The following is a 25,799-nucleotide window of genomic DNA, read 5'->3' as shown; positions in this document are numbered from 1 at the left end:
ATATCCATCTTATTGGCTTGAAGGCTTGTGTGGTCCTCCTACCTTTAGCGAGGACAACATCATAGATTGGGGAAGAAGACACCATGTACTCATAGACGGGGTGGTTTGTCTCTTGGGAAGTTGGTGGATGGAATGATGAAGAACACCATTAAATTAGGTTCCTTAGTTCAACAATATCTATTCTCTCTCTATTCTAATTTATGCAACATCCAAAATCAGGAGAGGAATGAAGCTCTGCATTCATGTTTTTGGATTTCCATGGCCACACTCTGTTTGAACTCCCAAGTGTGTTTTTTGTGTGGCTCCATCCATTGTAATTGTCCAACTCCACAATGCGGAAACCACTCTAATTATATGCTAGTATACCTTAATTTAGTAGTTACTCTGGGTGAAGGGTTGGAGAGAAATATATGCTAGGAAAAAGAAGATAAAGTTATCACATTATCCTAGTAATACATGACATTAGAAGTTCATATCCACCTGTGGAACCTCTCATGTGCACCAAACTTTCTACACCCTAAATTAGAGCTAGGGAGATTAAACCTTATTGATGGTATGCCAAAACCAATGGTAAACAGAGAGATGAAAACCCACATTAATCCATGTGCTTTCCTCAAAAAAAAAAGAAAAAAAGAAAAAAGAAAAAACATTAAACCATGTGCACTATTGAGAAATAAGTGCTCAGAGTTTTTTCATGAAAACATGATGAAGCACTTTGAGATCTGTGCAAGCATATAGTTGATAGAGGATTGAGTGCTTTAAGATTTGTGCAGAAAATGGATGACGAAAGATGAAGTACTTTAAGATCTATGCAAGTGGATGGATAGCAAGATGTAGCACTTTGAGATTTGTGCAAGCGGATGAATGATAATAGATGGAGTACTTTGAGACCTATAAGGTGGATAGATGATAGAGGGAGTATTTGAGATCTATGCAAGTGGATGCATGATAGAGGACAAAGTGCTTTGAGATATATAGGTGGGTGGATGAGAGAGGATGGAACGCTTTGAAATTTATGCAAGTGCATGGATGATAAAGGTTGAAGCGCTTTAAGATCTGCGCAGATGGATGAATGATAGAAGATAGAGTGCTTTCAGAACTATGAAAGCCTATAAATAAAAGAGGATGGAACGCTTTGAGTTTTGTGTAGTGAATAGATGACAAATAGAGCGCTTTGAGATCTATTCAGGTGGATGAATGATAGAGGACGAAGCGTTTTGAAATTTGTGCAGCGGATGGATAATATGATGTAGTGATTTGATCTATGCAGGTGGATGGATGATAAAGAATAGAGCGCTTTGAGATATATACAGGTGGACTAATGATAGAGAACAAAATGCTTTAAAATTTGTGCAGAAAGCCACGATTCAGCCTCTTTGAATAATGGTTATTTTGGTCTTTTTTTCTCTCGCTCCATTAATGGTGCAAGGATCCAGAGAAACTGCAGGGTCATATTGGAACAAAAATGAAGTTTGGTGGCTAAGTGAAATTTTTTTAATGTTTGGGATCTAAGTGGAACTGCACAAGGGATGATTATGTAATTTTCCCAAAGATTAACATATACACTAATAACTACTTCAAATTAGTCCACCAAGGGGTTAAAGATATCTACGTGGGTCATTCAAAAACAAACAACAAGAAAGATAACCAATTATAAAGAACAGTTATAAATTTTGGTGTAGTATTAAGTATGATTATTTTGGTGTAGACAAAATATTTCTCCCTAAGGAAAACGAGATGGGACCCCAAAATTGTCCATCTCCTTACTCCTATTTCCTCTTATGTGAACTCCTTGATTGCATTGGTAACCGTGTGAATGTGGACCTGTTTGGAACAATGTCTAATATATATATATATATATATATATATATATATATATATATATATATATATATATATATTTGGAACAATGTCTAATATATATATATATATATATATATATATATATTGATGAAACAATGTGTAAAATATTGCACGATAAAATAAATACGAATCGTACTATAAGACATACCTCCCACTCTAAGATCCACATGATTCCACGCTAAACTACTTCAAGCCATATGCATTCATGGGGTCCTTGAAATTGACAACCTTCCACAAATTAGTGTGGCACATCAATCTACCAAATATCAATGCAGCTCAATGGATCAAAAGAAGGCTTTGGACTCTGAACAGAATACATTTGGTTATTCTCCACTCGCGGTTGGAGTGAATGATACATTTGGTCAAGCTTGACTTGATTCAAGCCCGAGCCAGAACCTAAGCAACCCTGATCACACCCGACCAAATCTAGCACATGGTTGAGACTTTCTGATCCATTCCCACTCAAGCATGAACTCCCATGATCTAATCAAGCCTTGCTTCCCGTGAAAGTCGTTCCACCTTACATGGTCCAACCCCTACCATAGCCTACCTAATTATGAATTAGGGTACAAAAGTGAGAGGAAAGAATATAAACACAACCCTTTATCTTCACCTTAGAAAAAGATTAGTTAAATACGAAATCTCTATGGAACGCATGCAGCACCATAGAATATCATGAATAGCTGCCATCAAAAGATGAACGACCATCAAATAAGACAGTCTATACATATATACCATATTATAGCTGTCTATTTTTTGACGACGGCCAACCAAGAAAGCACAGTACTTTGCAGTATGCCAGCTCAACACATAGGATCCTGGGTGTACTTGTAATAATCGGATTCATACAAAAATTCTACCATTATTAACCAAGTTTTGTCTGACCTGTGACCAGTCCCACACCCACTCAAAATCTAGGTCAAGAACTCTAACCGATATCCAACCTGAATCAGACTCTAAATTTAGACGCGGTTAGGTCAGATTGGATTCTCTGGTCGAGCCAGTTTTCGTCGCTCCCTGGTTGGCCTAGGAATCCGTAAGGATTCTTTATTTTGGGAACACGTGAAGGCTGCGGAAAGATACGAGACCGACACGCTTCTGCAAACGCTCTCTCCCCCGCTACAAAACAAAACGATAACTCCTCCCTTTCTCGATTCTAATCCCTCCTTCACCATCACGCAGATCTCCAGCTCCTGCTCCTTTCCATCGGAAAAGATCCGAAAGGGCGACTCTCTACCCATCTATCGTCGCCGATGGGATCCGACTTCCAAACCATCCCCGTGATAGGTGTGGACAGATCCCTTCCCTTCCCTCTCTAAATTGATTCCGACTCACTTCCACTCTTTGTCATCAAATTTAGACTTTTGGTTTCCTAACAATCTTCGATCGAGGCTTTTGAGTGTTAGATCTAATAATGATTAAGCTGAACTTTTCGATTGGAATTTCTTGAATTCAAGAAAGTGGATGTGTGGCAGAATTTGAACTCGGAATATGGAATTAGAACGGAAGAACAAGAACTTTATTTATTTATTTATTTATTTATTGCTAGGGTTTTGCTTCGGCAAATATCTTGCACCATATTTTATATATTTGAGGTTTGATTGCGTTGAGGCTAGTTCTTCTATCGAGAAAAGAAAAGGAATTAGTTGGGGAAAAATACGGCAGTCTGAAATTTTCCTAATATTTTATTGTTATCATCATGTAGATTCTCACACTTTCTGTTTTATTGATGTTCTTATGTTGTTCGATATCTTTTTCTTATTATTATTGTTGTTGAAAAAAAAGAATAAGAGAGAGAGTTGTATTTTTGTCTATCAATTACAATGTATAAGAACAGCTTTTATATAATACTAGGAGGCTGACGAAATTTGGTAAGGCCGACTATGTTTGGCACAATCAATCACAAATCAATCAAGATGAAGTTCGGTAGGGCCGACTAAGTTTGGCACAATCAATCACAAATCAATCAATAGTCCTACAATAATTTTAACATTTTATTAACCTTTTTTCTTTTTATTCAGATATTGGCCCTCTTGTGGAAAAGATCGATGATCCAAAGATGACCAATGACGCAGAAATGAGGGAAGTTATTAGAATGCTGGACAAGGCTTGTAAAGATGCGGGATTCTTCTATGTGGTAACTCCTATTGACATGCTTTTGTACTTATTTCATGTCGAAAGCAACTTACTAAACCTTATACAGTTCTCTACTTGAGTCACATCCGATAAGCATGTATTTGATGATGCGACCCTATATATTCTCTTTTTATTCTTCGTTTGTGTTTGTACAGACTATACGAATCAGTCCTGTTAATGCTTTTCCACATGCACCAGTTAGTCAGCTTACTTACGAGTAACAAATCTTCCTTAAATCTTAGCTCTTAGATTTTGCCTAATATTGTTCTCTATTTGACCCTTAATCTTCTTTTTTTTTTTTTTTTTGATATCATAATATTCAACTTCAGTTATACATTGTTGGAAATCCCACTATAAGGGAGCTATTTTCATGATTGGATTAAGTTTCTTCTTGGGTAGTTTGTCTATCATCATTAATCTGGCCTTATTTGGGTGGTAATTCTTTGTCATTGCTCAAAATTAGCTTTATGGTACCTGTTATTCATCATAAAATTTCTCCATCATGTTTTTTTTGGATAAATATAGATTAGCATACAGTGCGCCTTGATAGTCCTTTGCTTCAAATTGCTGGCCTGCACTTGCTAATCTATCAGCTGAGTTATTGGAATTCCTATGTATATGAAAATGCCCTTCCCTTTCTGAAAGTCTTGAAAAATCTCTCTATATTAAAGGTTAGCTTTGAAGCAGTCAAAAAGGAAACCTACATCGTAGCTTAGATGAGGAGACAAAACTCGACTTATATATCAAATTAGGTGTAATATGAGTGAGAATAATGTAATTTTGCTGAAATATGGTAGAATAAGAAAAGATACGAAGGCGATCAGCAGATACACTAAGAACAGCTTAGGAGGATACGTGCATAATTGCTCAGCACCATTGATGTCATTTTAGCGATAAAACAACAGAAAAGCACGAAACAAGGGCTAGGTGACTTACCTTCCGAGTCGTATGGTAGGATTGTAGGTTGGCGTGGTTAGTAAAACTTAGAAAAACATATTCGGACAAACTACTGGAGAATATCTTTTACCTATTTATGAGTATAAAATTTTATACGTTGGTCATCTGATTAATGCACTCCCACTTTTGGCTGGTGCACTTTTCTTGTTGCTCTCTGGAGAGGGATCATGAACTGAACCAAGGTGTGTACTTTATTAAAGATAAGAGTATCTATGAAGGCATGGACTGTGGAAACACATGAAGTCTTGTGTCTGCATGAAGGAATTTACTTTGTATAGTGTTAATGTTCCAAATTGGAATAACTAATAAATAACACTAAGAAAAAAAGAAAAAGAAAAGATATGATAAATATTGAATCAAATATAGAATAGAACAAACAGCTAATCCAATGGTATGCAGCTACACTTCTCTAGTATCATGTTCATTTAGTGGAAGCTGAACTAATTGAATCTCATTATCTACTTCTATCCCATATTAAAATTTTCCACATATTTGAGTTTGTATAAACTATATATTTATATTCTGACATAAGCTTCAGCACCTCTATTGTAGACTTGAGTTTAAACTAAATGTTACTGAGTCCAGCAAAATTTTTTCATATGTTGCTCTTGGGTGTTTTAATCTTGTAATGCTTAAGTAAGAGATGATACTGAGTTGAAACTATAAAGACAGTGGTAAACATTTTTGCAAACTCTGGTAACAATTATGCAGGTGAAATTTGCATGCACTCTTCTGTCATTACATATCATTTCTAATATTCTTACTCTCCTGAAGATCCTCTTTTGTGTTTCCACAAGGTCAATCAAATGGTACTGAAGCTAATTTTAGTTCAATCATGGGTGGCATCGCCTCCCTTTCAATCAACCAAAAATAAAAGAAACTACTTTTAATTCATTTTCTATTTTTCTTTCCCATATTGGTGCATCATCACAGGAATTTAAAATACATTCTTCTGTAGATCAAAGTGGTAAATTGTGCTTATACTGCAAAGTAGTTCATTTCTACTATGAAATATTGACTAGAAATGTGGAAAATCAGTCATTAATTTTTCCAAATGATAGTGGATATTTGTCACTGGAGTTCATACTTATTCTTCTGTCCATTTGTATACTTGTTTTATCTTGAACAGAAGGGTCATGGTATACCTGATTCACTGGTTAAAGAAGTTAGAGATATCACGCACAAATTCTTTGGTCTTTCTTGTGAGGATAAATTAAAGATTAAGATGAGACCAGCAAGTGGATACAGGTACAGTTGAATTCATTTATTATTTTGTATTTTCTTGAAATAAGCACATTTTCACCATTTCACAGCTCCACCTTAAACTGGTTATCTGATTTTTATAATCAGAGGATATCAAAGAATTGGGGAAAATATAACCAAGGGAAAGCCTGACATGCATGAAGCTATTGATGTAAGTAGGGCTTCGCATTATTTGTGTCACTATTGGCACCATTGATTCATTTATATCTATAAATACATTCATTTTGATTTTACTTATTCTTTATGTGTAGAACCTCTTATGAATTTGTGAATGGATTGTCGCTTTTGTAGTGCTATAGGGCAATTGATCCGGGAACATATGGAACTCTTGGTAAACCTTTGGAAGGATCCAATTTATGGTATGTGGTTTCTCAGAAGTATATGTTCTTTGACTACAAGTACAGTGGCTAAATAGTTGAACTTGCACTAACCATTGGTTGAAGCTTCTTTCTTTTCTTCTTTTTTTAAAAAACCACTGTTTGATGATTCACTTTCCTCATTTGCTCCTAAATACCACCAAATTGGGCAGTCACAAAATGAATATTTATTTTTAGATGTTAAGATAAATGTTTCGATTTAAAGTGTCAAGACCGTGTATATATCCCGGTAACTCAGGGTCCTGAACTCAAGTTCAATTACAAGTGCCCTCATTTGACCATTGTCTCCTTATAACTGATCCTAAAGTGAGGAACCTAAGCTGTCATTTCATCCAAAACCATTGATCTTGATTTTTTTTTTTTTTTTTTTTTTGGGGGGGGGGGGGGGGGGGGTGTTTATGCTACTTTAACACTTTCCCACTCATTCCCTTAATATTTAAACGATAATTATTATTCATAATGATTTAGTGATATAGCACCTAAATATTGCACTTCCTATTCGCCAATATCCTGCAAAAATGAATAGCAGAACTCAACTTCTCAGTACTAATTCTCACTTCTAACACTTATCTAGAAACAAACATGGCCTTAATGGAAGCATCCAAAATGACTGAACTTTGCAATTTGACCCATATGTCTTTGAATATGTATGAATCATTGAGTGGGTGGATTTTCCATTTAAAAGCCCAAAATATATTTTTGGCACTGATGCACTATCAATGTTATCCATTTTGTTTCTATTTGATGCATTATAAAATTCTAAAATGTCAATTTTTGGTTATAAAATATTGTAGATGTTGTATGTTGAGATTAATGATGTAGGTTATCTTATGCCACACACACACACACACACACACACACACACATATATATATATAGTAGCAAAGACTATCAATAGAAATTTGAGTTAATCGCAACTATCAATTGTGAGTCCAAGCTTAGAGATACTGTTGGAAATTCTAACTTTTGGGATGTTTGCTAATAGGAGATATTGACTAGAAATTGAGAAAACTTTCTAAACTGTGGAATAGGATTTTAAGTTTTTCTACTGCAGGCCAGATTATCCTTCACACTTCAAAGAACTGATGGAAGAATATATCTGCCTTCTCAGAGGTTTACTTTTCTTCATCACCTTGTTATTTGCTTATTTCTATACTTAGCATGTCTAGGTTTATGTATTCCAGTAATACTATTATTTCATTATTACAGATCTTTCAAGAAAGATAATGCGTGGAATTGCTTTAGCCTTGGGTGGGACAGCAGATGCATTTGAAGGTCAAGTAGCAGGAGATCCTTTTTGGGTAATGCGACTAATTGGATATCCAGTCTCATCCAATATCCCAGAGACGCAACGTACAGATACAGGATGGTACTGACATACTGTTTATTAGATGCATGGTCAAAATGTTCTGAAAGAATCAGACCTCTTGATCATTAAGTTTCTTATGACGTTTTTTTCTGTTTTCTGCTGCATATGTAAAATAAACAAACACAGTGGAGCTCACACAGATTATGGTAAGATAGTATCTTCTCATAGATTAATGGTTAAGGGTTCTTGAAATTAGTACTCCTTTTTTTTTAGATTACATTTATGTTTAGTCTTGTACTAAGGTGGCATTTCTCAGTATTCTGTGTACTTGAGTTTTGAAGATCATGTAAATGTCTCCTTGTTTATTCTATTAAGTTAATCTACATTCTCATTGTAATTTTTTGCAATTCACAGGTCTTCTCACATTGGTTAACCAAGATGATGACATTCATGCTCTTGAGGTATTACTTTGTCCTGTAAACCTCAGTGTTTAGCTGAATGTCTAGCCAATAAATCTTGACAACTTCAAAGATATCACTGAGTTTCATTGAGAGGTTTTCCACTGCCATTGAATTTCATTGAAAGGTTTTCCACTGTATAATGGTATCCTAGATACTAATTATCTTTACTATTACATTCAATATTAGCAGCACCGTGTATATTTGGCGATGTAATCTTTATTTTGACATTTTTTCTATTCAAAATAATTTTGCAGTCCTAGGAAAGTGCACTGTTTTTCCCAAGTAATCAGAATAATTTTTTAGAAAGAATGAATGCATTTATCTGCATAGGGACAGTAGATATTATGGAAGTTATGTTACAATTTCAGATTTAACTCATGCTATCATAGAAGATGCTAGTGCTTAGAAAGTCGTACCATAAAATTTTATATTAGATACACAGTATGTAGTAACTATTATGCTTCACTATAAAAAAAATAAATTGAAATGCATGTCGGAATGAATAGTTAATTTACAGGGGAACTAGATTATTAACACTTTTGTTTGTTCTTCTATGGTGTTTGTTTTGTAATGTTATGTTATATATAGTAAAACTGCACATGCGTATGCATATGCATATTGGGCTCAACTAAAAAAATATTATTCTTTGAAGCGAAACCAGACTTATTCATAATTGTGGTATATGATTTTTCTCACAAGTCTGTCTATTAATCAAAGTGGATTCAAACAATTAGTGCTTCCACTTTAATTTCCTAGAACTTCAAGTAATTCTTCAAACACCAAATGCACTCAAAAAGAAAAATTCTTCAAACACCAGAAGCAATCGGCAACACATTGCTTGGTATAACTCTTACAAAGTAAAAGATCGTGGTAAAGCTTGTCTACAATATTAAATCCAACATTCTTTTTTATGGATTTTAAAAAAAACACATAGTTAGGCAGCCATGTGTGTCACCTAATGCTGATATGTTTGGCCACCATGAACCACATATATCCACCTACCATGAGCGCCCACATAAGAAGCTAAGGTTGTCTTTTTTTTTAATGCCACTTCTGCTGAAGTTTTCATAATTTTTGTTGAATGCTGATTCTCTGGTGTAAATAATCATGTAACCAGCACTGGCTTGTATGTTTTGACATTCAATATCTCTACATAGTTTAATTCACTACTTTAGTAACACCAAACCAAGAGTGATTGTTTAGGCAACTGATGCTTCTATTAGTTTCTCAATTTTAGAAAAGACAACATAGAATTGGATAAAGATAAATCATATAGTTGATCACTTCTTATGCAAATATCTTTTTTTCTTTAGTAGCTGATGTCAATGTTGTTAAGATCTTACAGTTCACGATCTGGATCAAATTGGTACTAAATGATCTGGACCCTTTCCGTAGATCAGGATCAGTGGAGGTTCACAAGATTTAGATCAATATGATGGATATTACATTCCTCTGCATCATGAGAACCAAGTTGATTATGCTAATTACATAGTAGATCATAAGGGGGTCCATTTTCTATAATTTATGTGATTATGTGGCTTTTAAATTACTTATCAACAACTAGTCTTGAGAAGTAAAATTAGCAACTATGTAATTTATAGAGTTAAAAACAAGTTGTAAGTTTTTGTGTTTTTACAACATATGTTCAAATCTTGTCCTTGTTTCTTTTAAAATGTTCTACCTGAAAGAATAATTAAATTGATAGATAGTATGTAAATTTCTTGGATAACTAAACAAAATATTTGTCTCATTAGGCATGCAATATATGGGACCATATTGGTGAAAACTAGATTTGTTGTATAAGAGTCCAATATTTTAGAATAGTTTTCTTATTAAGGGAACATGATTGGTTAGGAACCAGTTTTTTTCAGATATTATGACTATTAAAATAGTTTAATTTCTAGATTGGTTTTATTTTCAAAAATAAGATAATATTTTTACCATTTTGACTTATGGGTATAAGCAGGGGAAGTGAAGGTCAACAGAAATATTTTGAAAAATGAAATAAATTTGCTTTTTGAACCTTTTCCTGGATTTGATTGGGTTGTTTGGATTGAAATTCACATGTTTGAGTTTTATTGAAACTCAATTTAATATCAGGATATAATACTATCATATGCCCCCTGTTGCTGATGGCTTAACTCTTATTTTAACTTCCATGAATAAGTACACTTTTTAATGGATTGTGCCTGAGAAGCCAACATACTGAGTGGAATTTTGTTGCCAGTAGATCAGCTTCTGACTATTTTAGACAAGATATTATTACTTGGTTGATGAGCTCGATTGCAGGTGAGAAACCGATCTGGTGAGTGGATATGTGCTGTTCCTATCCCTGGTACTTTTGTTTGTAACATCGGTGATATGCTAAAGGTTTGCCTTCTATCAAACATGTTCAATATTCTTCTTTAATTTCATTAAAGAAAAAGATTCATTGCTTTCATGGTTTCTAGATCTGGTCTAATGGATTATATGAGTCAACTCTACATAGGGTGGTTAACAACTCTCCGAAGTATCGTGTTTCTGTTGCATTCTTTTATGAGGTATGGCAATCAATCTATTCGCTTCTTTTTTTTCCTCATGTTCACTTCCTAATGCGTGCTTGTTACATGAACAGCCAAATTTTGATACATGCATAGAACCGGCAGATTTTTGTAAGCAAAAGACAGGTGGAATCGCAAAGTATGAGAAGTCTATTTATGGAGAGCATTTAGTTCAAAAGGTCATCACCAACTTCGTCATGTAGTGGTCTTCAAACGTTAAAATACTGAGATTTGTATATTAATGAGTTACGATGCTTGAGTTTTTGTCCATTTAATTGAATAATGTTTTCTGTATCCTTACATCTTTATAATCTCCTTGTGTATCTCTACGCTTCCTAGTCTGGAAGCTTTGATTGAATCCATCCATCCCATAAATGATGGCACAAATGATTGTTCTGATGTATTTGCATTGGACTGGAAATTTTACAGTCTTGTCTTCTTCAAGCATTCTTCTTACATAACAGCATTCTTTTGTAGGGCCGACCATATGAGGCTACAAGTAAAATATTATGTGGAATCTGAACTGCAGCTGATGAATCCAAAAAAAGTAGTGGTGGTGGGGCAATTGAGAAGCAGGATTTCGGTCTCTATAGAATAATGTAACCCTGTGATGCCTAGAGGTTATGATGCCTTTTCGTTTGCAGGCTGGCTGCCATTCTTCGTTTATTCTAATGATGTCTGTTTATATTGGCCTACCTGCATTCAATTGTTAGCGTACTGAAAACCCCCTCTTCTTGTTCCAATGGAGTCAGATCAAATTAAACTATTAATCCTTTTGATTTGTGGGCCAAAATGCCTTTTATATATATATATATATATTATTGTGCGCGCGTATGTGTAGCTTAATTGCTTGGCTTTTTTTTTTTTTGAGAAAAAATCAACTTGAAAATCTTAAATCAAGCTAGGCATCAGTTCAAGGATCGAGCTCGAATCAAAGCTTGATTGAGTTAAATTTGGTTCAAATTTGAATTAACATTAATAGATTCAAAAATTAAATAAAGATTCAAGTTAGACCTTTGTGCCGTGGATCAAATGATCTGAGATCCAACAATGCCATGATCCAAGAACTCCTTGGATTTGAATGTGAAATTTCCTTTGATAAAAAAGGGATGCAACCACTGGATTAGAGCCTGTTTTTATCTTAAATATCCAAGTTCACTAACAAAAATGCCATCATCCTTCCCACTTTATTTTTCACAGTACTTGGTACAGTGAAGCATGAGACAGTGGTGGTGTAACAAAAAATAAACAAAAAAAGAGGAGAGTGAAACTTTGAGTTTCACTGGTGGTGTATATTGGTACACGCTAGCTGCTGCAGGAAAATTAAATATCTACTATGTTTGAAAGGTCAGTGTCATCTAACCTTCAAATAATTGAGCTTCAAATCCTCTAGTCCGGGGACCAGCGAGAGCTTTGGCATTACTGCCTCAGTGAATAACTAAATAAATATAACTTTCACAAGGTTTTATTAGGCTTCGAGACGACGCAATCTTACCAATGGGAGATGAACTTGCACAGAAATTATCTTGTGGTATGGGTTTTTTTGATAGAGGTCTTGTGGTATAGTTTGTTGGGTCCAAAATTAACTACTGGTGGCTGGAGTTAAAAAATTTTTGATCTATGCAACAAATCAACAATGTACTGCCAACTTCTTGCTTTAGCCGCGGTCACTTCTATTTGTCTTTTTTTTTCTTTCCTAAAACGAATGTATCATATCTGGCGGATACGAATATACCAAAAAAAAATTAAAAGATAATAAATTCCGGAGTACTCTGGATAGGTCCTCCTCTCCTAGTCAGAAGGTCTCTCCAGAATAGTTAGCCACATAAGAGGCTACCCAGTCTACTGTCCCGCTGGCCTCTCGATACATAGCCTGAATGGCCATCTCCCACGTATCATAGTTCGAATGTCCTTGAGTAGCGAATGGCTATCGCCCACACTATCCATACTCTGCTGGATCTAGCTAATAACCGTCGCTGAGTCGTCCTGCAATACTATAGCACATGCAGACAAGCAACAACTCAAGCCAAGCTAGGTTGTCCTCAACTCTGTCTCTGAGATCGATATATCAAAAATCTGGCAGATGTCGGCTGTAATTACTTTGGAATTCGGACCTGTAATGCTGACTTCTATTTATCTTGGATGGGACAACAACCACATGTTTAGTGGGACGGCGATCTATTAGAGAGGATAAAAGCTTTCACCAAAAAAAAAAAAAAAAAAAAAAAAAAAAAAAGAAAAAGAAAAAGAGAGAGAGAGAGAGAGAGAGAGAGAGAGGATGAAAGCTGGCAGCTGTCATATTCATCTACTGTTGGATATTTAAAAATAATAAATGTCACCGACTCTTCCGTTGATTCATTCCGGGTCACATACGATTACCTATTCATGAGGGACCCCATTCATCGTTTGAGAGCCCCCAGAATCCTCCTTCGACGCCATGCTTCTGTCTTTTTTGCAACGGTTGGCTTCCATAAACGCAGCGGAGCCCATTTCAGCATGCAATTTAGATTCCATACACAATTGCATCATTATTTTTTAATTATCCGTACGAGAGAGACAAGTTTCAAATAATTTTCAAGATTGTTAATTACTAGCAGACTGCTGTATTTCATGGGTGCATTATTTGGAGCCCATCAACGAACTTGGGATATCTCAAAATGGGAGCAGCTGACATCTTAAAGAAAGCATTGGTTCATGCCTTAAAGGCTACAACATTTCTGACTTTAATTCTTTCGTGCTCCCTGCAACCTAATGAATTGGGCCTGGGGTCGGGGCCAAGAACTACCTTGCGCGGAACATAATTCATATGGGGTAAAGTTTTTTTTTTCCAGCTTACAGCATTTTCTCCTATGCACATCTTAAGGAAAAAACTCAAAAATCAAATAAAAATAAAACTTTTCTATTCAAAGAATCGACAAGCCAATAGAGACCATGTGCGATGAAAGACTATTACATTCTCTCTTTTTTTCTCGTCAAATGATATATATTCATCGGCTTCCTGATACATGCTATAAACTTCTTTAATATGTACCTAGTAGCAACTTAATACGTATCTTTAGATAAATCAATACATAGTTTCTAGGATATGGCCGTATTCACCAACGTAATAGTATATGATTAGTTGGTAAAGCGTAGCAATATAGTCATTCAACATCCTAATGCATACCTCCAGATAAATTGATATACAATTTTCATAATATGATGCTCACTAGTATACACTACATAGTCAAATAATGCACACTCATTAGCTTTCTGATACATGCTTAGCAACAACCCAATACATATCTTTATGTAAATCGATATATTGTTTCTAAAACATGATATTCACTAGCACATACTATAGATCATGTAATGCACACCTAGTAAAATAATCATCCAATATTTCAATACACATATTTAGATAAATTGATACATAATTTTTAAAAAGAAAGAAAACGACTCGAAAGAAGATATAAGAGACGGCATGATGAGGAAGACGATGGAAGAACAGGCTCAACAAAAAAGAAAGGTGATGAGAATGGTTTTTTTTTTCTTTTTCTTTTGTGTGTGTGAATTGTCTCTTCTAGCATGCGTAATTTTTATGGGTGCCCGCCATGTGATTGCTGTTCCCTCGTGCGACTCCCGTGAACTCGCATCAATAATTTCCCCTCGTGCGACTCCCGTGAACTGGTATCAATAAAAAAGATGAGGAGGAACACGAGGAGCGCACCAGCGCGGGCTGACGCCATCCGACGAGACGTGGCCGCGCCACCAACCATTTTACGTCCGTGAGCGTCCAAACGGGCCGTACCGGGAAAGGGAGCCGGCGGAGCAGCAAGCCCGTGAGTAGTCGAAGTGGGAGCTTCTCCCCGGTCAAACTTCATTTTCCCTTCAAACTTTTTCTTCGCAGGTCTTCCCGTCTTAGCCGTCAGCGATTGCTACTGCTGGTCAGCACCGACAAATACTGTTTATGTTTTTTTTTTTTTTTTTTGGTAAAAACGGCAATCATGTAACTCTTATACAACCTGCCAAGCCAAAAGCAATAAATTGATACAAAGAAGAGGAGATCTTATTAATACTAGTCTAAAAAATCTCTCCAATGCTCCGAGCCATATATGAGGCGATCCAATCCGTAGCTCTGTTAGTCTTTCGATACACGTGCACTGTCTGAAAAGAAGCCAAACTCTTGACCAATCTACGTACGAGTCTTACGAATCAGTGGATGATCGTCCCCGTATCCAATCGATCACCGTAGTGGAGTCCTCCTCAAGACATATTCTGTCTGCACCCAGTACCCGCCTCGTATAGGAGATGCCCTCCTATGATGCCTGAAGCTCTGCCTCAATAACAGTCCGACCGAGAGTGCGCCAACCACCTGCCGCCATCAGTTTGCCTTGGTGGTCTATGATCATAAATTCCGCTCCTCCATATGCTCCATCCATCGATATGCCGCTATCGAAGTTAACTTTGAGATGACCAAAAGTGTTGACGGAGGCCGGTGTGGGCCAAGTGATCAACAAGGCTTGCCCGTGGTGGAGGCCGGTGTGGGACAAATCGCAATAGAACGTCGGGGGATGCTTGGGATGGTCGGTTTAAAGATCATGGTTAAGTCTTCACCATCACCAGCGGATTGCCTACGGTCCTAACAAAAAGATGAAGGGACCCAGAAAAAAAGGCACAAATACTATTTATAAAACCCCTGCAAGGAGTGATCGTCGTTGCATTCTCCTATCACACATGCTCGCGCATGCATTCCGAGACTATCTGCCAATATATCACATTTCTGACTGCATTCTCTGTCACACGCACACACTCTCTCCATATACATCTATGGCCCGGTATTAGACAGATTCTCCCTATTAAAGTGCAGTATTAAGATTTTTTCCTGGAATAGTTCGCTTCTCTCATTCGACTTGGACTCTTGTTTAATTGCCAGTGCGAGTACTGACTGAGGTATGGGAGGCAGCAGAAGCAGCTATTCATCTACACTCTTCACATCACTGCTGCTGCTGCTGCTGCTGCCGCCGGCGGCGGCGGCCAGTGTCCTAAGTTTGTCCAATAACAGCCTGCCGACATTACTTCACAGCAACAGCCGGGAAGCCATCGAAATCGGCATCGGCATCGGCATCGGCGGCGGCGGCAGTCCCCCTCCAGAATCCGAGCCCATCTGTCCACCACCTCCTCCTCCTCCTCCTTGCCCACCTCCCCCACTTCCTCCGCCTCCGCCGCCGCCGCCGAAGCCAGTGGGGCCGGGGCCATCGGACTTCGAAAACATCCTGCTGTACAGAGCCTACTTTGTCATCCAACGCTTCAGGAAAACGATCACAGACGACCCCAAAGGAATCAGCAAGAGCTGGAGAGGGTACGATATCTGTCATAAGCACACTCAGGATACTTACAAAGGCTTCTTCTGCGGCATCCCTCCAACTCGGAAGACGATGCGCAACGTCGCCTCCATCGATTTCAACGGCTACAATCTCGGCGCCGAGACCCTCCAGGGCTTCATCGACCGGATGCCGGATCTTGCCATCTTCCACGCCAATTCCAACAACTTCTCCGGCACCGTCCCGGACCTCTCCAAGCTCCGCTTCCTCTACGAGCTCGACTTCAGCAACAACAAGTTGACGGGCTCCTTCCCCATCAACGTCCTCCCCCTGCTCGCCAACATCTCCTTCCTCGACCTCCGCTTCAACCAGTTCTTCGGCACCGTCCCGCCCTCTGTCTTCGGCATCAAACTCGACGTCCTCTTCATCAACAACAACAACTTCACCCAGGCCCTCCCGGACGACCTCGGCAGCACCAACGCCTCTTACCTCACCCTCGCCAACAACGGCTTCACCGGCCCGATTCCGGCCTCCATCGGCAAAGCCTGCAATACGCTCATGGAAGTGCTCTTGCTCAACAACAGCCTCTCCGGCTGCCTCCCCTACCAAGTTGGGCTGCTGAAGAAGGCCACGGTGTTCGACGCCGGCACCAACCAGATCACCGGCCCGATACCGCTCTCCTTCGGCTGCTTGCTGAAGGTGGAGCAGCTGAACTTGGCCCGGAATCTGCTCTACGGGAAGGTGCCGGACGTCGTGTGCCGCCTGGCCGATTACGGTCACCTCGCCAACCTGTCTCTCTCCAGCAACTACTTCACCCGGCTGGGGTTCAGCTGCTGGGAGCTGATAGACAGGGGAATTCTCGACGTCCGGCACAACTGCATCCCGGGCTTGCCGGACCAGAGGTCGCCGGAGGAATGCGCCTGGTTTTTAAAGCAACCAAAATACTGTCCCGTCTTGCCTTACATTCCTTGCTACATCCCGTGGATGCACGGCGGCGGCGTCCCTTCCGCCACGGCGATGCTGCCGGCGGTGAACGGAGGCTGGGATACGTCTCCGGCGTCCCGCTACCCGAGCTACTCCGCTCTGCTTAACGTTCATGGGCCCTGAAAATTCTCACTTGCTAGTAGATTAATTATCTCTTATTCTGTCTGCCTTCTGGAATTCACTCACATCTCTCTCTCTCTCTCTCTCTCTCTCTCTCTCTCTCTCTAATATGTATTATATCTTAATCTGTAAGCTCCAATAATATTCTGAATGTATGCAGTGGGATGCAGCTACTCCGTCAATAAAATAAGCTTCGATAGATATAAATGAGCTCGATCCAAGTTTTCAGTGCCTTTTTTTGAAAGAGGAGGAAAAAAAAAGTGCCGCACCATGAACAGATCTTGAGCTTTCAAAGAAGTATCGAATTCGAGATTTATTTATCAGCAAATTTTAGATGATAAGTCCAAATCCACATAACAAATAAATATTCGTGCTCTTCGGCAGATTCTTTTTTTGGGTTTACGAAGTTGTTGCTGGCCAGTGCTGCCATGCGAACCACATTTATTGCACATTCGTACTCGCTGCAAAATGCCAAAAAGGCAGCGTTAAACTTCATGGTTCTTATTCGAGCATGGCTGAGCACAGGTGGGGGAGTTAAGCTTTAATTGATTCGGACCACGGAAAAGAGTTGGGTCAGAGACAGAATCATGTATTAATTAATGCAGTTCACTAATGATATCGTAAATGATGTTTATAAAAAAAAAAAGCTATTGGAATTCCTTTTTTTTATCGCGGAGAAAAAAAATATGGTTAACGAAAAAGTAATAAGATACCACTTATTTAGTTAGGATTTTTAAAAAAAAAAATGAAAAAATTATATTTTCATAGAAACATGATTTTCATATTTTATAGAAATTTTTTTTTCATGAGAAACATGAGGAAGTTACTTTTTCATGAGTCGAGAATTACTCCATTTTTATTTTTTCTCAAAAAAATCCTTCAGCATTAAAAATGCATTAAAGGCCTAATTTTTATTAAGATTATAATAAAAATTACACATAACATTTTCAGAAAAATGGATGGTCAACCAAATATAAGCACTCTGAAAATCTGTCATTTTTTCATAGTCAACCAAACATGCCAAAAGTACTTTTCCATGCATTTTCTTCCTAAAAATCTGCTTTCCAAGAATCATATTTCTAGAAGAAAAAATGATTTTCTCGAACCAAACGAACCCTAAAGCATTTTTTAGTGCAGATGATTAGTTGGAAAAAGGTGTTGCTTCTTCTCCGAACTTTTCGTGACTTGAATAATTATCCTTCAAGGTTTATTTTTTACATCAGAAAAAAGTGTTGTTTGAAAAATGATATATCATATATGTTAAGCGTTCACTAAAAAATCTTCAGAGAATTATGTCCAAACTCAAAGCCCACCGTCTTGGTTTCTGATTGGCCTAAACCTTACATGAAGCATACGTAAAGCATGGGATCTTATCTGCATTTCCTGTTACCTAGCTGTTGTAGAAGTACACCATAACCGGGAAGGAAAATGGAAATTAAAAATATGGTTGTGAATGTGAGTTTTGGGTGGTGTCTTTCCCACGAAATTGTCCGCTAATCACTTTGCAATTTTTCTAATCTTCATCATAATTTCTCAATGAAAGATTTAAAAGTTCTGGTTATGGTGTCAATTAGTTTTCAAAAATTTTAGTATAATAATATTTAACTTTCTAAGAGGCTATAATCATTTAGCTGTTCAAAATTCCACTTATCTTTAATAAAACGGGCAGCGGACACCAGCATGCAATGCTCTAATTCCCAGAAATCCCCAGAAATCTGAATGCAGCACTCATGCACCGAGAAGGAGTTTCACTACCACCCGGAAGGCCACAAGCCTACAACCCCTCATGAAGGTGAAACTTGTATAATAGTAAAATATTCCATTTTATTCTTTTTCAAGGCAAATATATATAGTATTCTGTCTCAATAAAAACCTGAAATAAATCAAAATAGTTGCAAATTCTGCTTAGCTGAACAAAGAAGAAACAAATCGCTGGAGGCTAACTATTTCAGAATTCGGAAGAGTGAAATCCCTCTGATGACCAACTAAAAGTGCTGCAGCCTCACTGCTAAGGCTATAAAGTGAGTTGGGTTGGATGAGGAATGAATCTAGTTAAAAAAACAACGAATCTAAACCTAATCCAATTCTATTCAAGTTGGATCGAATTAGATAGAGTATTAATTATCATCCATTAGATTTTTCAGGTCAACAATAATTCTAACACAAACAGTACTAAAGATATACAAATCAACTATCTAATTATATCATAAAAGATATTGTATCATAAAACGATAGTATGCAATATATAAAATTTTTACCTGGCATCTATCTGGAGTTTGTTTTTAAATTTAAGATAATTAAACAAGAACCCAGGAGCCCTAGAGAGGGATTTGAAACACTTGCTAACCAGGTGGCGACGATCCATCATAATGGTGTAACTTGGATAACAATGATAAGATGTCCTCTCCATCAGCTGTTTCTCAAATGGGAGATCCGACACTCATCAGATCATTTTAACAATCCAATGAATGGGAAATCCAACACTGATCAAACCATTTTAACAATCCAATGAAGCAACATAAGTCACATATTATTAACATAAGTTACAGGGACCGATAGTTGATGCTTGTGCCGAAGCGATATGCAAATTATCATACATCTCATGCATAACTGATTGATTGTAAGTTCTACACCAGAGCACCAAGCGATTAAAAAGAGTGTCGTCTGCATGCTCCCATGGCAATATGGCAAGAAGGAAACAACCATCCATTCATTTAACAGCTTGAGTTCCTACCAAGTCATTTAATGTTCCCTCCTAATAAGAAGCAGAGAGGCTAACCTAAATGAAGAGAGGCCTCAATCAAGTTCCACAAAAACTCTCCCAGATGTAAAGAAGACACACGGAAACAGAAAAAGATGGCATAGGTTCTACACCCCCCTCCACCATTTGGACGAAGGAAAACAAAAGGTTCCAAAACTGCAGTCTCACCAACCCTCGCGGTGCCCTCCGCTCTCAATGGTGAGTTTCTGAATCATTTATTCACTGGTGGTTCCTGGTCACCGTGCGACCTCGGCCCGCCCCACCTGTCTTTCTCTTTTTTGGTACAACAGCCGCTCATACTAATTTTGTATGAACACAGCTAATAGAGTCAAAAGAAAGAAGACAACTCAGTGGAGGAGGAACGGTAGACACCTCTCTTTCAACATACACACCCATTGACTTCCCAGTTTTAAATGCCTTCTCCTTTGCTACCGTCCATTTTAATGGGGATATTGCTGGAATCATCATCAGCAATACTAATAGACACAATGAGCAATGGATGCTATCCATCGTTTAAAACTCACCCATGGCGGAACAAACAAAATGATCGTCTATCTTTTTGGGAACAAACCAACCCGGTCATATTGTAAGAAACTACTGTGGTCTGACGGAAGACTGCAGTGATGATTGAGACTACTATAATATAAAGATGATGGTGATAATAGGATGAGTAGGGAAGTTGACACCGATTGCTGGATTGGTAAACAATGTTTCTGCCGGCCAAAAAAACTAACAAACTCGCCCATCCTCTCCTCGGTGGACACCTTGATGCATTGCTCAGTTGGAATTTGATCATTTAGGCTGGCCGGCAGAGACATTTATCTCAGCAGCTCAACCTTCATTGAGAATCATGCTCCTTCTACCCTTCAACACGGTCGGAACTTAGCCGATCTTTTCTCATTCCCAATCTCTGCTAGTCACTACTGTGATATAGGAGAAAAAGGGTAGAAACAAATATAGGATTGGTACTTATAACCTGCAGGGTATCAATGGCTGCTGAACAACAAATTGTCAAGCGGCAGCAGAAGACAAATGATAGAGCAGAATGGTCGGAAAGGATCGGCCTGCCACGTCGATCTCGGAGCAGCTCAACTGGGAGACACCACTCCAAATCCAACAATAGCCACAGCTGCCACCACCCATCCCTCTCTAAACACTTTGCATCACAGCAGGTGGATGTCTTGCATTCCTTGCAAGCAGGGCAGGAGTATTCTGTGAGCAATGGCCACAGGTCACCACGAAATGAAGGAGCCTGCTGCAGTAAACATCCAATGAAGCAGTGGTCAGGGATGCCGATGGCGATCATCAGCAGAAAGGAGGTGCCCGCAGATCTGAAAGGAAGATCATCTACTGATGAATTGAGCCAGCAATGCCATCATAAGTCAGCAGCAAAAATTGCAGAGCAGCAGAGCATCTCAACCAAAGAGGAGAGCCGATTCATTTCCTTTGATAGACCAGTCTGTTCAGGCAAAGATATCGATCACATTATTAGAGGCGATACCATGACGGACTCCAGCGTCCCACAGGCCTTGCCAAGCAAAAACCAAGAAGGTCACAGGGCCTCTGTTGATGGAGACAGCAGAGGTCCTAGCAAGGTGTGCAATCCAGGCCTAAGCCACAAGTACCAGCCCAAGGTATTTGAGGAGATCATTGGCAATGAGATGGTGGTCAAAGCACTCTCAAATGCCATCCAGACGAAAAGGGTCTCACCTCTCTATATCTTCCATGGACCCAGTGGGACCGGCAAAACATCCACCGCCAAGATTTTTAGCATAGCTTTGAACTGTGAGTCTCTTTCTCCTTCCAAGCCATGCTGGAAATGCACCAGTTGTTCCCGAAGCCTGTATACAGCAGAGCTGCGCTCTGGAAATAAAAATTCTGCTCTTGAAAACATAAGAACCCTACTTGAGGGCACTACATTCGTGCAGACATTTCCTGGCTTCAAGGTTTTCATCATCAATGAGTGTCATTCTCTGGCAGAATATTCCTGGCGAGAACTGCTGGAAATGATAGAAGAGGAGAATTGTGATGGTTCCCTAGTTGTAATTTTGATAACAGAGGATGCAAAAGCCATTCCTAGAACAGTCTCATCTCGATGTCAGAAATTTGCTTTTGCCAAGCTCAAAGACAGTGACATCGCACAGAAACTGGCAACAATCGCATCTCATGAGGGAATTAAAATCAGCAAGGATGCTCTGCAACTAGTGGCCATAAAAGCTGATGGAAGTCTCAGGGAAGCTGAGATCTTGCTGGATCAGCTAGCACTTCTTGGACAATGCATCACCACTTCTATGGTTCAAAAACTAGTTTGTACCCTTAGCCACTTTCTATCATCTATTGTCAAGCTGCTATTAGCGAATTATCCCAATGCTGCTGCTTATTTGTTTAACTGTTCCATTCTTATCTGAAATTGTCTATTCATAGGTGGGTCTGGTTTCACATGACCAGCTAAGTCACTTACTTGAGGCAGCACTTGTTGGCAATTCCCTGGAGACAATGAGATGCACTAGGGATCTGATCGCACTCGGCGTTGAACCACAGGATCTTGTGTCTCAGTTAGCTTCTCTTGTAATGGAAATTCTAGCTGGTACTTCTCCATTGGCAACATCACAGGATAAGAGAAAAATGCAAACTCAGTCACAACTAGTTACCTATATTTTCCTTTTCAGTCACTGGATATCTCCGGTTCACAAACTACACTTTGTTGCAGGGGATAACCAACCAGAGAGATTGTGTCGAGCTTTGAAAATACTTACGGAAACTGAGAAGCAGCTGATTATCTCTCCATGCAACCACACCACCTGGGCTACTGCTGCTCTACTGCAGATTGCATCGGGGGACAGCTTCAGTGGCAGTTCTTCAGATATCATACTGCCTAAAGAGACAACCCTAGCAGGTATTCTCTTCACATTAACAAATCATGTGGAAGATCACTGGTCCTCTTAAGCTTGTACACTCATTCCAAAGAAAGTTTCGAGGCAAATACCATATAATTTGCTACATGTAGTGAATGGGTGTCCAACATTCAACATGCTTGCAGGAGACAGTTCTGACACAGCATGCATGTCGGATGGGACAGATATCAACAAGCCTGGACCCTCTGATCACATTGACAGCAATGCGGTCAGGCATCATGCCCCTAATTCAGTGCCAGAACAAAGTACTAATGCTGATAACCTGAAAGAAAGTTTCAAAAGAATTGATGTGGAGGAAGTATGGCACAGCATCCTAGAGAGGATCCAGGATAAAGTCCTAGCAGAATTCTTGAACCAGAAAGGGAAGCTTGTATCACTAACTGTCTCAAGAGGTAATGCACTTCTGCCAAACTGAAGCAACTCCATAATCTCCTATGGGACTTCTCACTTATCAGTTATTTGTACACCACTCTTGACAGGCGAAGCCATATTGCACTTAATGTTCAAGAACTCAGAAGATAAACTAGCAGCTGAAAAGTCTGAAGAATCCATCTCAAATGCCCTTAAAGCTGCTCTTGGATGCCCGGTCACTGTGAATATCAGTCATGAACCAACACAGCTAGAATTTGTGAGTACAAAATCCACAACTTACAATGAAAAGCAAGCCCCAGATTGTACCCAAAAACAGAGAACACAATTTCTTCAAATATCCAGACCATCCAGTAGCCTGGATGGCAGAGGGCTTGTTCTGAAACGAAGCATGAGCCAGAATTCTGGGTGTACATTGAACAGTAATTGGAGGTCCACAAAACTGCAGAACAGCAGGCAAATGCAAGCCCACAAAGAAAAACATATTAGCAGAATAATCAGAGAAAGCATAGCCTGGAGTCCAGAGATACCTCATATCTCTGGTCACTTGACTGAAGGATGTGGAGATAGTCTCATCAAAGATCCTGAAATGGCCTCCTATAAGCAGAGATGGCTGTCGATATCATCAATACAACAGGGAGATGCAAGCGTTGAGCCATACAGCCAGGATTTGTTGTTTGAGGAAGCAAAAGCAGATATACAGATGCATGCAAAGAATTCAAAGCTCTACAAGGACCTTTTAAAGCTGAAACAACAAAGCAACAGCATGAAATACATGTAAGTAATGGGCATTTTTGAGATGTCATAAGTAAGAATTACATAAGAATGTCAACACAACCTATGCAGCTGGTAGGCATCCTCTCCCCTTTGGAAGAGGTCTCAGATTCGATTCACAGTGGTGGTACATGACCACCATATTTCTCAAAATTGCATAAGAATACTAAAGCAGCCATTGTCTTTTGCGCAGGGATCTGAATCACTTTTGGAGTTGCACTGAGAGGTTTTGCAGGGGTGAAACAATGGTAAGATCTCATTTTGCAGCTATAAATTAACTAAGCTAGAAACTTGCTCCTGATATACAAATTCTGCTGTGGAAACTGAAGGTGAACAACAGCATAAGGGGGTTCACAACTAATAGGCATATGCGCAAATGGATTAATCCATGCAAAGATCCCAGCATTACAAACAACAAAGCTAAAAAGGCCCAAAAGTATCCAAGGAAGACTCCTCCAACTTCATCACATTCTTCATCATAACACAAAATCCAGCCATGCAGCTCCTATAGTTGCAGTGTCTTATTGAATGCTGAGCATGTTAATTGAATCTTGCAGTGTCTTGTTAAGCAGTTATGTACGTTGATTCAAATGCAAGATATATAAACTTGAGTTTAGATCAAAAATGGATGTCAGTTTAACAATAAAAGCAGAAAAGTGTAAATGGTGCCTAAACTCTCCACATGAATCCCAAATTATAATACTAACTTATGACAATCTTATAGAATTAATCATCATGAGGCAAACCAAAACATCAATGACTTAAAAGAAATAACCAGGAACAGAAACATGTGGTTACATGTAATGCACGGCAGAAGATCCTTAACCGCCAGCTTATAAGGGCTTACAGAAATGGAACATCAGATTGCTGACAGATTTTAGTTACCACAAGCAGGTGCAGGTGCAGGAGCGGATTAGGTTGCGGGTATGGGGAAACTGAATTCTTAAAAAAATGAACAAGGAAATACGTAGGAAGTGGGTGCATCAACAAGTTTCCTAAGAGATTCTGAAATGGATGAGCCACCATAAGTGTCAGTGTCCTGCTAATAAGAGCTAAGATAAGAGGGAACAAAAAACAAATCTGTTATTGAATGGCCATAATGGATTTACTTTTTTCAAAGTAAAAACAGGTCAATTTTTTAGAATATATGCTTGTTTTCTTAAAATAACATCACATATTATAAAATGTAAACAATATGATGATATTAAAAGTTCAAAGCCAGTTTGTAAGTAAAGACAACACATATTGCTTATCAGTCACATCATTGCATCAATGACTTGTAATCAGTTTAAGAGAGAGCTCAAAAACTTTTAGGAGGATAGGCATCCATGATAACTTGGTAGTTAGTTCAACAAGTAAATAAGCTGGAATCAATGCCATCAGCACTGGTCCAAAAGTCAAAGAAACTTTCCATCAGCATAAGATGGCAGGCATCCATAATCAACAAGAGAAAGAAAGAGGAATATCAACTTGAATGCCACCAGCCTAAACATAATGATAAATTGGTTCATATGTAGCTAGCAGAGAAATGAGGAATCATGGTGTGATTCAAACTTCAAAGGCACATAGAACATACACTTGCGAGTTGCAGGTGTCATCTATGCTGACATTCTTCCAATTACACTATATACCATAACCCTAAATAGGAAACATGGTGAATGAGTATC

General features: G+C 38.6%; 3 protein-coding genes across 3 annotated transcripts; all 3 read left to right on the top strand.

Annotated features, from left to right (window-relative positions):
• Positions 1–2,922: 2,922 nt before the first annotated feature.
• Positions 2,923–11,699, top strand: LOC103711926 (probable 2-oxoglutarate-dependent dioxygenase At3g50210). Its single transcript, XM_008798247.4, has 13 exons — positions 2,923–3,150; positions 3,885–4,000; positions 6,086–6,204; positions 6,307–6,370; positions 6,511–6,578; positions 7,651–7,709; positions 7,806–7,965; positions 8,092–8,111; positions 8,320–8,366; positions 10,656–10,736; positions 10,817–10,906; positions 10,981–11,085; positions 11,384–11,699. Exons 1-13 carry the CDS (start codon positions 3,117–3,119, stop codon positions 11,426–11,428), a joined length of 1,008 nt encoding a protein of 335 aa, XP_008796469.2. The 5' UTR covers positions 2,923–3,116; the 3' UTR covers positions 11,429–11,699.
• A 3,896-nt stretch (positions 11,700–15,595) lies between these two features.
• Positions 15,596–17,534, top strand: LOC103711957 (uncharacterized protein At4g06744-like). Its single transcript, XM_008798291.3, has one exon. The coding sequence runs from the start codon at positions 15,841–15,843 to the stop codon at positions 17,314–17,316; it is 1,476 nt and encodes a 491-aa protein (XP_008796513.3). The 5' UTR covers positions 15,596–15,840; the 3' UTR covers positions 17,317–17,534.
• Positions 17,535–21,063: 3,529 nt separating this feature from the next.
• LOC103711923 (protein STICHEL-like) lies at positions 21,064–24,139 on the top strand. The gene is made up of 5 exons (XM_026806531.2): positions 21,064–22,380; positions 22,499–22,661; positions 22,785–22,970; positions 23,115–23,381; positions 23,469–24,139. The coding sequence occupies exons 1-5, from the start codon at positions 21,064–21,066 to the stop codon at positions 24,137–24,139; spliced, it is 2,604 nt and encodes an 867-aa protein (XP_026662332.2).
• The last annotated feature ends 1,660 nt before the right edge of the window (positions 24,140–25,799 follow it).

Source organism: Phoenix dactylifera, chromosome 11 (assembly GCF_009389715.1).
Source record: "Phoenix dactylifera cultivar Barhee BC4 chromosome 11, palm_55x_up_171113_PBpolish2nd_filt_p, whole genome shotgun sequence".
NCBI lineage: Eukaryota > Viridiplantae > Streptophyta > Magnoliopsida > Arecales > Arecaceae > Phoenix > Phoenix dactylifera.
The sequence above is the reverse complement of the archived record's forward strand: the minus strand, read 5'-3'. Positions and strand labels throughout refer to the sequence as shown.